Source organism: Melanerpes formicivorus, unplaced genomic scaffold (assembly GCF_026170545.1).
Source record: "Melanerpes formicivorus ecotype bairdi unplaced genomic scaffold, bMelFor1.0.p_v2 SCAF_77, whole genome shotgun sequence".
Taxonomy (NCBI): domain Eukaryota; kingdom Metazoa; phylum Chordata; class Aves; order Piciformes; family Picidae; genus Melanerpes; species Melanerpes formicivorus.
In genome coordinates this window covers 60493-72934 of record NW_027142429.1, presented here as the reverse complement: position 1 = coordinate 72934, position 12442 = coordinate 60493, and the positions used below count along the sequence as shown (strand labels likewise).

Genomic DNA, 12442 nt, shown 5'->3' with positions numbered 1-12442 from the left:
AATTGTAAATATTGTTTTGGATTGGATGGACAGTATGAACAGCCAGTGAAATTGTTTAGAAGGGGTGGACTGACACCGGTTGGGGCTGTCCCCTTAAGAAAGGGAATATGGTGGACAGAAGTTGGTAAATGAAAAGAACGATCTAAACTAATTTCATTGGTAGAGTGGGAGGAAGCACCTTCTGAACTGGGAGTGCAGGAGGGTATCCTGGGCACTCCGGCACTTTTATCTTTAGTCTTGCTTCCGCTTCTCCTTCGGGCAGCAGCTTGCAGCTCCTGGGCTTTCTGCCAAGGCTTTGGCCTTGAAACTGATAAGCTACCAGGCCTGTATTAACTGCTTTCCAATTAACACATAACTGTTTCTAATTTTTTTTTTCTCTCTCTTTCTAACCCGCTCTGGGCAAAGCGGGGAGAGAGGGGAGAGCGGAGGTGGGGAACCCCCTCAGCAGAGGGGGGAACTCTCATTTCTGTGCTACTTTATTGTATATCTTTGTATATATTGTAAATATTGTAAATTTGTATATATTTCCCAGCATATCCTATATTGCTTTGTAAATATACAGCTCCACTGCTTTGCTAATTCAGCTGTGAGGTTTTTTTTTTTCCCTTTCCCTTAAATTTTCTTTCCCTTTACTTTACAGGGGGAAGGGAGGAGGCTTCTTGGCCTTACCCTTCCAACCCTACGACAGGTCCCTTCCAACTCAACCCATTCTATGAATCTATGGTCACAACCTGCAGGAGGAGAAGCATGGGTCAGGAATTCAATGACTTTCAGCTGGCTCTTGGTTCCACTGAAAGCTTCATATGTGTGAATTAGACTGAAAATCACCAGTGATTACCATTTAGGGTACTAATAACTGAGAGCTTTACTGAGCTGCAGTGGCCTCACTATCACTGGATCTTTCAATCAAGGTGAAGCACTTTTCAGAAGAAGATGCTGGCTAAGCAAGGATCTGTGGGGCTGCTGAAGATACTCCAGGGTTTTTACAGGCCCTCAGATCAACACCAATCTCCCCTTGACTGTAAAAGTCTGCTTTGGGCTGAAGATACAACCCATAATATCCTTCCTGGTCCACTTTTATCCTCAGACATTTTATTTGTGTCTTCTCTTGGCTGAGTGGACCTTCCTGCAGTGTCAGGCTGGCCTGAACTTCATTTCTGCTCTCTGCAGGGAGTAATGGTAGTCCTTGCCTGTCTTCCAGTTTATGCCATCAGCGTAGCTGCTGTGGGTGCCCAGCCAGTACATCCCATTCAGGTTGGAGTAGTGGCAGTCATTGTACCACCAGGCTCCTTTGTATTCTGTGGCACAGTTCAGGGAGCTCAGGTCGTTGTCCTGGTCTGTGGTTGAGAATGGCATGTCCTTATGGTACGAGAAGGAGTCTCCTGCAGGGAGCACATGGGCACAGTTACTGCAATAGGGAGCACAGAAGGGACCCTCAGATGTCTGTGGAGCACTGCAGGGCAGTAGTGGGCCTTATAACTTTATAAATCCTCCTCTTCTCTTCATTGCCCAGGTTTTCTCCTTGGTCCTGGAGAGGACAAATATCCTAAGCTCTACCAGGACTGCTAAAACACACTGAGAACTTATCTGTGCCTGTGAATCAAATGGGCCAGGTTCAGTTGCATGGGTCTCACTTCTCTGTCACCAATATAACAATGGTGTCATATTCTCTGCAGCCATGCTGAGGTCTGCACCATCAGACACAGCTGAAGCATAAAAAAACCACACAAACCCAGAGCACTGCTCTATCAGGTCTTGGTTGGAATAATTCCTTCATGAAGGGGATTGAATTCTGCAGGGGTCTTGTTTGCTTTCTAAATAAACCCAAGCCATCAGGCAGTGAGGATGCAGTGCTGGTGCTGCAAGTATGGAACAACATCCAGCCCTGAAGTGGCAAACTTCATGAGCAGATGTTTCCTTCCAGCATAACTGAAGGCAGAATGTGGCCCAGCAGCTGCAGGGCTGTTGGGAAGGTTACTCTGGATTAGGTGCTGCCCAGGACAAGGCTCTATGTTTGCTGCTAAACCATGCGCTGGTTTTTAAGGTAATGCTCTGGGTCACACTTCTGTGAATGTCTCTGTCCTGACTGGCACCCAGAGGTCCCTTGGCAGCTGGCATGCCATGGCCATTTAGAAAACAAAATAGAGAAGGTACAGGGAGTTTGCATGAACACTTCTGAAATCCTCTAGAAAATGGCCTTTCCCAGAGAGCTGCTGCCAACTTACCAGCATTTCCACCAAGGAAGTCTCCTAGAACCAGTTTGTACTTCTCAGACTCTCCCAACACTCTAAAGGAGGCGTACTTGGCAAAGTAGTAATTGTTCTCAAAGTCCCTCAGGTCAACACGGAGTTCACAGGGTTCTGGAAGAGAAGGTGGACAGCAGTGGTGCAGCACTGGTAAGTGCACACCTAGATTTCAGGGTGGAGAGTTAACCTGAGAGAGGCTTCTACTATTTGAGAGACTGGTTTGAAAGTCTCGCAGAACGTCCTGGACCTTCAATGGCTTTCCTGCGTGAAACAACTTTTCTGATCTGACCTTGGGTACTCAAAGCTACACACCCAGGAGCCCTGCAAGGGTGTGTGTGAATGCTGTAGGAAACTGCATTGGCCTATTTCCGGGAGAGGTTGTGGAGACCTCATTCTCTTCCTTATTTCTAGTTTTCCTCTCTCCAGAGTACAGTTTCCTGTGTGCTGAGGGCTGCAAGAGCTTGCATACTGTTTAGGATTAGCTGTTGGGACCTCTGACAGAAGCAAGAAGTTCATGGTCCTGTAGTGACCAAGTGAGTGCTCTCAGGACACCATCTAGGCACAGAAGCAGCCCTTACTGTAGTGAAGAGTGCTTATGCCCAGAATTATGTCTCAAGTATTGCCAAAACTTGTCCCTACATGTTTTGCTCAAACCCCCTTTCCCCTTCTTCTTTGGAGTGGGTACTCAGCCAGAGCTGAGTAAACAAAGGGACAGGTGTTAACAAGCCAGGGTAAACAACCCAACCTACCTTGCTGGGGTAAACGAGCACCATCTCACCCTGTGGGATGCTTGTGCTTCTTCCAAGTTTGGGCATATTCTTGGCCACGTGCTTTGCCATTGGTTAATAATATTTAACAAGCTAATCCAAGCCTCAAACAAATCAGAAAGATTACCCAAACTGTAAAGGACTTTGTGCTCTTTGTGCTCTCTGCTCTTTTGCTATTAGGCTTCTGCTACTACTCTTGCTCCTCGCACGTGCTCTGCTCTTGGGCACGTGTTCTGCCTGGGTCTGCAGTCCGGGGAGAAGCCTGCTACCCGGGAAGTGCTGTCGTGCCTCAGTTTACCCAGAATCCAGCAAAGAGTCCATTTCATAAGCTTCATTGAAAGCTTAGTGTTGTACCTGCAGTCCTGCCGGTAGGAACAAGCTGCCACCACGCCCCACTCGCAAAGCACGGACCGTAGCTAGCAGCCCCTGCGCGCTGGCTGGCAAGTCACGGGAGAAGGGAGCCGCCCACCGCTCTGCACGATTCAGAGCACTGCCAGGACCGCCCTGCCTGCGAGTGTTCCGGATGCTCATCATTTCCAAGCTGAACCAGGGAGAAGCCGTTCCGTTCCGCGCCGTGCCCCCCCACCCGAGAGCCTGTTCCAGGTGAATCAGCCTCCACACCGCACCCGCCGCAGCAGTCGGAGAAAGCTGCAGCTTTCCAGCGTTCACACGTTGAACACCACTTTTGGTTCTGTTAAAAATCCCCACGCTTCAGCTCGAGTGGTACTGTAGCATTAACTCTCTGAAAGGCTCCTTTAAAATTGCCTGTGCCTGACACAGCCCCACCGTACACAGCTGCCAGGAGTCTTGTCGAGTCGCCACCTGGTGGACAAGCGGCAAAACGGCACCTTTGGGTCTTGCTGCATTGCTGTTTTGTGTGTTTCTAATTTAGTTTAAAATTGTTAAACTCTTGCTTTTATGGCGAATACACGAACGACCGTGCACTAGAATCTGCAGATATACACTGCTGAAAAGTTATTAATTTTTATATTAGTAATACTATTAATTGTCACATAAATAAATAACCATAATTGTAACTATCACACTTACCCAGTGAGGTGAGGAAGTGGATGTTGTCGTTGCCCAGCCAAAACTCCGTCAACTGGCTGCCAAAGCCTCTTCTGTATGAATCCCAGCCTCGCAAGAAGTTCACGGACCCGTCCCAGCGCCTCTGGAATACCTGCAGGAAAGGAGAGCTCAGCTCCACCAAGCCAAACCTCCTCTGACAGCATCTGCACTTCTTGGGAGGCACAGTGCCCCCACAGCAAATACTCCCCCTGTATGAGGACAGTTCTGTGGATCTCTGGGGATCCAGCCCCACGGGAATCCCTCTCTCACAGATCTCCTCCATCTGCATTGGAATTGATGAGGAAATGATTTGTTGATTTAAGCAGGGAGTGGGTCTGTGGTGCTTGGCCAGCTCCTAACAATCTCTCCTGGAATAATCCTCTACATCCACAGGAATTCACCCAACCTTGCTGCTGTGAGCCTCAGTTATCCCCTCAGTGTGTTTTCCTTCCCTTCTGTTTCTGTTTTGTTGCCATTCGTTGTAGCATCAATAACAAATCACTGTAAAGACATAAAAGCCTCCTCCTTGTCCTACTCACAATCCATCCTCCACCATCTGTGTCCATGTCGCAGAAGACAGTGGTGGCATTGCAGCCCTGGGGGTAGATGGTGTACCAGCCACTCAGGATCTTCCCTTTACCCAAGAGGTCTTGGCAGTTCCTGGCTTCTGTGCAAATTAGGAAAGGAGCTTAAGTGGGAAGAGGGTCCACTGCAGCCAGGGAGCTCCCCAAGCTCCTGCCCCTGCTGGCTCCTTGCTCTGCAGGGATCTGGTGTGCATCTACAGGGACCCAAATTCTGCTGCAGCTTCTGAGTTCATGTTATAGGGGAGAGGGGCATCTTCTAAGAGGTGTTCTAAGGTGCTCAGACACCTCTCATCTCTGACTCTTTTGAGGGTCTGGATGATGGAACTGCTCTGACCAATATGACAAACTCATGATCCAGGAATTTGTTCAGACTCAGAAATGGGTGCAAGGCACAGAGAGTGTGTGAGCAGGAGTGGTGACAGAAAACCACCTGCCTGTAAATGCAGAGCACAGTGTTCAGGTTATCCTCTGTGGAATCAACTGATGGCACTTCTGAACACACACACAAACATATTATGGGTAAATATTTTTCCCCTGAAAAAAACCCCTCACGCCTGAGGACAGAAGGTTCAGATTCCCAGATCTCCAAGGACTGACTGGAATGGTCCCTATCACACTTGCTATCTTACAGCTGCATCTGTGGTTTGTAAATGACAAAACCTTGGGAGATGAGGAGGTAGTGGGGCTGGTGGTGCAGGTGTCTGATTGTGCAGTGTTTGATGAATGAACGCACAGCTGTACCAGGCTATCTTGTGGGCATGGATGTACTTCCTAATGGAAGGCCTGTTCCTTCTTATACAAGTGTTTTTACATGCCCAGGAAACACAGAATGGGGAACGAGTGTCTGGGGCAGCAAGGGGGCACTTCAATGGCACCCCAGTCTCTCAGGTGAGAGAGACTGATCTGCCAGAGCAGGTTGTAGCTTTGTTGCTACAATGGCCTTTGAAGTAGCAGCAGGTCTGTAGAAATGTTTCTAGTGGTTTCATCTTGGAAACCAGGAACCCAAGGTCCTCAACCACTCAGACCTCCTCCAGGCCACATGGAGGGCAGGTGACTCCAGTAGTGCTCAGAGGAGCTGACTTTCCTGGACTGGCTGGATTACAGAAGCTGCATGTCAGCATCAGAAGCAAATGGCCTCACTGTGAGATATCCTCACTCTGTCCTTCAGTGTCATTGTTTTTATGTCTGCCCTGCCCTGATTTCTGGTACAGGGCATTTCATAGTATCATAGGATCAGTCAGGGTTGGAAGGGACCACAAGGATCATCTAGTTCCAGCCCCCCGGCCATGGGCAGGGACACCCCACACTAGATCAGCCTGGCCAGAGCCTCATCCAGCCTGGGCTTAAACACCTCCAGGGATGGGGCCCCAACCACCTCCCTGGACAACCCATTCCAGGGCTTCACCACTCTCATGGGGAACAAATTCCCCCCCACCTCCAGCTTCATTCCATTCCCCTGAGTCCTATCACTACCTGAGATCCCGAGCAGTCCCTCCCCAGCCCTTCTTGTAGCCCCCTTCAGATACTGAAAGGCCACAATGAGGTCTCCTCAGAGCCTTCTTTTCTCCAGACTGAACAGTCACAACTCTTTCAGTCTGTCCTCATAGGAGGTGCTCTATTTTTAACTGATTCAGATTCTCTACTCTCCTCATCACTAGAAATTTCTGGGGTCAAGTTAGAACTATGTTTTCCTCCTTGGCTTATGCTTAATAATGAAGCAAGTTTTAGATATCTTCTTCTCCTGAATCAGAGCTACTAACAATGAGACATTAATTATCACCGACAGCAGGATTACACACACCAAATAAATCACCTTTGGACCCCAGCCATCACTTAAAATTACTCTTTCACCTACTGGAATCTTAAACTCCTCTATCTCAATGGGCAGAGTGGTGGCAATTACATTTTTGTATTTACTAAGCCAAAAGAATCCCAGGCACCGGTCACAGAGAAGCCAAATCGTATACTTAGACCATAAGTATATTACATTACATTAAGTACCTGCCTAAACCATCACAAATCAGTCTTGCAAATATTTATAAATCAATACGAAGATCAGACGCTCTAAAACCCAAACCACTTTCAAGTTTGCAACTCCGATCCAAGCAGACAATAAATCAAGCCAATTTTGCCCTACTTCTGGAAAGCAATTAGGTGAGCCCCACGCTGAGCGCCAGTTAGTTATGTGCTGGTGAGAGAAAGTTCAGTTCCCCCCCACAAACAAAACCCACGGCTAACTCAGTCAGAGAAGCAACAATGGATAAGAGCTATATTTTACAAGCAGGATGACATGCAGTGAATCTATACTCAATATACAGTACATACAAAAATACACAACGAAGAATGTAACACAGGAAACCTGCCCTCCTCCAGTGAGGAGGGTCTCCCCAAAACCCCCTTCTTCCCCCTCCTCCCTTTTTCCCCAAAAAGGGTTAGAGAGAGAGAAGTAATTATTAAGGAGGAAATTCTGTTTGCTCAAAGCATATGTTAAGGGAAGAAAGGAATTAGTTTGTTATCTCGTTAACACAAGGTCCACCCCAGCCAGCACAGAAGAAAGACAGCAGCTGCTCAGGCAGACTGAAACACAAACTACCAATGAAATTCCTTTAGAATTATCTTTGTTTTCCTTTTCACACCAAAACATTCAGCCAGAGTGTTTCAGTAACTGTCCCCTTCTTAAAGGTGTAGCCTAAAACGGTCACAAGATGCTCCAGCCTTCTGCTCATCCTCTTGGCCCTTCTCTGGACAAGTTCCAGCACCTCCAGATCCCTCTTGTCATAGGGGCTCCAGAACTGGAGGCAGTACTCCAGGTGGGATCTCCCCAGAGCTGAGCAGAGCGGGAGAATCACCTCCCTTGCCCTGCTGGCCACCCTTCTCCTGCTGCAGCCCAGGATCTGATTGGCTTTCTGGGCTGCAAGTGCACACTGAGAGCTCCTGGTGAACTTCTCCCCCAGCACCCCCAAGGCTCTCTCCTCAGGGCTGCTTTCCAGCCAGTCACTGCCCAGCCTGTATTTGTGCCTGGGATTGCCTTGACCCAGCTGCAGGACCCTGCCCTTGGTCTTGTTGAACCTCCTGAAGTTGGCTTGTGCCCACCTCTCCAGCCTGTCCAGGTCCCTCTGGATGGCCTCCCTTCTCCAGCCTGTCTGCTGCACCACACAGCTTGGTGTCATCAGCAACCCTGCTGAGGGTTGAACATGTTGAACAGCCCTGGTCCCAGGACTGATCCCTGAGGGACTTTGCTTGTCCCTGGCCTCCACTGGGCCCTGGAGCCATCGACAGCCACTCTTTGGGTGCAGCCATCAAGCCAGTTCCTTATCCATCCAGTGGTCCACCCATCAAACCCATGTGTCACCAGCCTGGAGACCAGGATGTGCGGGACAGTGTTGAAGGCTTTGCTCAGGTCCACCATTTACCACCATCTGCAAAGCCAATGGTGGCATGAAGGACCTAGGATGAAACTCACCCCATGTTTCTGGAAATCCAGGCTCTCCTTTTGTTCCTGTTGGACAAACAACATCATCAACTGTTTTTCACCTTTCATGTCCTGCCCTCCTCCAATAATTGGCATAATTTGCTCTCCAAGTCAGATCCTGCTGCACTGGTAAACAGTTACTTGGCTCATCTGCGTGCACAAGAGGCACAGAGAAACCAGGCAGGAGGACAAACTCAGTCCATGTTCAGCCCTGGCCATTTGTGGGCCCTTCATATGAGAGGCACCAACCCATCAAAGGCCCATCTGCACAGACCCAGAAAATGGCAGGTGGAAACACAAGTCACAGACTCATGGAATTAATGGTACCCTCATTCACTGGGAGTAGCTCTCCAGGTTGCCTTGCAGGCATGCAAGGTAGCTGCCATAGCTGGGGGGGTACACTACAGATGCACAAGGAGCAGCAGCCTGGCCCTTTCTGGGACATTGGACCCAGGATGTTGTGTTTTCATTTGACATCTGCTTTGGGGCTTGGATGTGCAAATGGCAAGAATGACACAAGAGTTTTCTCTGTAGGGCCTGTCTGCTCTGCCTGCTGCTGGCCAGCCAGGGTATTATGTACCGATATTTGTACCACTGAGGTGGCCAGAAGCAGGTGGGTGTGGGAAGGAGCAGGAAATACATCCCTGCAGAAAGGCAAAGTCTGAGAGGGGCATGGCTGCTGCTGGTAGAAGGCTGTAGGCAGTGACTAGGGAGCACTGTGACACCTGGATCAGCTGTGCTGAGCTAGCCACCAGATCAGCAGCCCCTGGCCCCAGCTATCACAAGCCAAGCTCCAGTGAGGGAAGTCACAGTTCAGTGCTCAGCAGTGGAGATCAGTAGCCTTCACATGCAGGACAAAGGAATCAGGATGAAGAGTGCGGTTTACTGTTGGTAGGGAGGCTTGGTCCTCTGGAAGCCTCTACCTTTTGCCATCACATGAGGAGGTCAGAAGTCTGCCCAAACCTGGCTGGTCCCTCAGGCTGTGGCATGTGAAACTGATGCTGCTGGGAAACAGCATCTGGCACTCAAGCTGGGGACAGCCCCTGTTGCTGAACAGTTTGGGAGCAGGGCTGCTTACATCAGCCAGGCCAGAGCTGATCCTACAGTGGGACACAGCTGTCACCAAACAGCTCCATCCAGTACCTGCCAGAATACTTTTCCTTCTCTATAGTTGCTCCCACCTGTTGTTGTTTCAGGACAGCAGAGGACAGAAGTTTACCTAAACCAGCCCACAGGATGAACTCAAGGCATCAGGGTTTACCTTTTGGTCCTGGGAAGCCAGGCTCTCCAACTGCTCCTGCAAAAGACAAGAAGAAAATGCTCAGCATGGATGTGACTGAATTCCTGTGGTTCCCCAAAAGCCCCTCCCTATCTCCCAGATGTACAGGAGAGGCTGCCAAGCAGTGCAAAGCCAGGCTGCGGTGCTGAGTGTCTCTGCTCGGTGCTGCCACCCGGGCCTGGCTGGCCCTAGGGTGCAGCATCTCTTGGGAACAGCAGGAAGGGTAGGACACAGAGGACAGAGCTGCTGCTCCACCTGCTGCACTATAGGGGGGCTTTACAGCTTCATCTCAGTGACCTGTGCAGGATTTCTGCTTGCAGACAGACGCTTGTGATATTTTTGGGCAACAGCTGCTTTTTTTCCCCAAGGGTTCATTCACCTCCTGCTGTGGTTTCAGCTGAAGCCTTTCGTGCTTTTGGCAAGGAAATAGCTGCATGTTCAGCATCCAAAGGGGCTGTTTTCCCAGTTCCTGGGTGCCACCTTGTGCTGGGAACTGGTTTCTTTACAAGATACTTTTCCAATGCCTAAAGCACACAGACCCTGCCGAATACCTTAAGACAGCCTGCATGGACTGAAAGCTGTTTTCTCAGCAGACATCTTCTTCTTTTCGGGAGCTCATGCCATTGTAAAAAAAAAAAAAGTCCATTCCTTCCTTGCTTGACTGCATGCCAGCTGTTTCCTGGTACTTTGGTCTCATCCTCCTGAGCAAGTGGGCTCCAGTGGCATCAAAGGCTGCATCCAGGACTGGAGGCTGCTGGATCACTCAGTACTGGGGCACTGCATCAGTTTTCCTGGCTGAAACAATGCCAGGCCTCTCAGAGCAGGGGAGCATTTGGACATGTTTGTCATGGTGCAGGCAGGTCAGGGCAAGAGGGGGGAATGGGGAGAGGTCTGGTTTGAAAAGGAACTGGTAAGTAGAAAGTTTGAGATGAGTGGCATCTTCTGCTGTAATGTGGTCCCACTGGAGAATGGGTTTTACTACTCACCCCGAGCAAGGTTCACACCCCCCAGTCCGGCTTTGCCTGCACTACTTCAGGGCTGTCTCACAGTGTCTGTCCTTGGGCAGACTTATGGATTGGAGCTCCGTATCACACTTTACCTTTTGCACCAGGTGGTCCTGCTTTCCCAGGGAGGCCCAGGGCTCCCATTTCACCTGCAAGGAAAGACTCAGTTTGCATGTGCACAATGCTAACTGACCAGAGAACAGTTCAGTCAAGCCCAGGCAGATGAGCCTTGGCTTGCAGAAACAAGGAGGTTGGGTTTGCTTAATTGGATTCAATACTACAGCACATCTTACTCCTTTTCGTCTGCTGGTCCTGTCAGATAAATCCTAATTTGCAGGTCACCTATGAATTCCTATGAGCATCTTGGATTCAGTCCATGGATTTTGCTTGTCATGGATCTGTTCCCTCTGCTAATGTGACTTACTTTCTCTATGAGTTTTCTATGAAAGTCCTGAAGGATCCCTCATTTCCTATGCTTCCTGGGGTGGGAGGGTGCCAGTACAGTTCTGAGTTGCTCCCTGATAGCCTTGCAGAACCATCACAGCCTCCCTCTCACCCAAACTATTCAGTAAAGTAGATGAAAAACAAATGAGTTGTGGCACTTCACATCCCAGGACCACTTCAGACTTGCAATGGGAATCAAAGACAAAAAGACACCTCCAGGTGTACCAGCAGTGGAGTATTTCCCCACTCCTATTCAACTCCCCAGCTGCTCACAGAAGCCAGTACCAGGCCAACCACTGCTCCACCCTCAGTTTGCTTCCCATACCCAAAGCAGCAAAGCCACCTCCTATCACAAGTTCATTGCTGACTTTTGGGGCCTCACCTTTTGTTCCTGGGACACCTGGTTCTCCTTTTGAGCCAGAAGCACCTGGGATTCCTGGGCATCCTTGGAGAAGGGCAAGCTTTCCAGCATCACCCAGTCCCACTATTCTCACTTCTGAGGAAATGAAACAGTCTTCATGGAGATTATTAGGGCTCTGAAATGTCTTGGAGAAGAAACTAAGCCCTCTAGAGTTGAAGAGCATTTCAAGCAAAAAGGTGGGAGTTTGGAGATGTGCATGGATTAAAGAGGATTTTGAGGGTCTCATGTACTAGAGGAGCTAGAAACTGACTCTGGCTTCAGTGGGAGAGGTGGCTGTTGGGGATGACATGAGGTGGCTGTTGGGGATGACACGGCAAATACACTGTGCCTTAAAACAAAAGCCGCGGGACATGCCAAAGAGGTGTTGACAGCAGAGTGTGATACTGACAGGCCTGCACAGTAATGATTGAACTCAAATTCCTGCCAGCAGGTCAGTTTGAAACCACCCCTATCATCTCCATAAGAAATATCAGACATCATCCTGTGCTGTGCAGTGTCCCCAAGCTGCTGCCACAGTGCTTGGCACCCAGAAAGTACTTATCAGTCCTTTGCCTTGCTGTGCACCATTTAGTAGCTGAGCCAAGGCACCACAACCACCCTTAACCAGGATGGTTACAGACTGTTCCTGGAGCTCCCACTGCTGCACGGGCAGCAGTTTGATAAAGTGGCTGCTGAGACTTCAGCTTCCCCCTTACGCTCCTCTTAGTTGCAGCTGAATTTTATAAACAGCATAGAAGGAAAAAAAAATCATCACCCCCCTCACCCAAGTGCCTTCTGCTGTGGGGGAGATGGAACAGGCTGCCTCAGTGGGGTTTGTGCCCTACTCACCTGGACAGGTGTCCTGGGCATCACAGGTAGTTGCTGTCAGGCTGAGCAATGCCAGGAGGGTTGGGGCTGACCTCTCCATGGCCAGCAGTGCTCTCCGCTCTCTGCACAGCTCCTCTCATCCACTTCCCAGGCACCGTGGTTAGCATTGATTTATTTCAGCCTTTTATAATTAACAACCCCACCAGGATAAGCTCCACCTCCATGCCTGCCTGCTGCCTGCTCTCAGATCTGGGGCTCTGGCTGCCCCTCAAGCTGTTTCCCAGTTCTGACTGGAGAATTCTTGCCTGGCTGCCTTGCCTGCCTCGCCTCCATCTTCTGCAGATTTTGGA

At 49.6% G+C, this 12442-nt stretch overlaps 1 protein-coding gene across 5 annotated transcripts; it reads right to left on the bottom strand.

Moving 5' to 3' along the window:
* Positions 1 to 859: 859 nt before the first annotated feature.
* LOC137454162 (ficolin-1-like) lies at positions 860 to 12235 on the bottom strand. 5 transcript variants are annotated; one of them, XM_068164101.1, is made up of 9 exons: positions 12114 to 12235; positions 11247 to 11360; positions 10516 to 10569; positions 9399 to 9434; positions 8129 to 8164; positions 4621 to 4748; positions 4064 to 4193; positions 2226 to 2393; positions 860 to 1382 (listed from the first exon to the last, which is right to left on the bottom strand). In XM_068164101.1, the coding sequence occupies exons 1-9, from the start codon at positions 12190 to 12192 to the stop codon at positions 1135 to 1137; spliced, it is 993 nt and encodes a 330-aa protein (XP_068020202.1). In that variant the 5' UTR covers positions 12193 to 12235; the 3' UTR covers positions 860 to 1134. The 5 variants fall into 5 exon arrangements, with proteins under 5 accessions (XP_068020202.1, XP_068020204.1, XP_068020203.1 ...); XM_068164103.1 differs by having other exon boundaries at positions 2226 to 2360; XM_068164102.1 differs by having other exon boundaries at positions 4621 to 4745.
* Between the last annotated feature and the right edge of the window lie 207 nt (positions 12236 to 12442).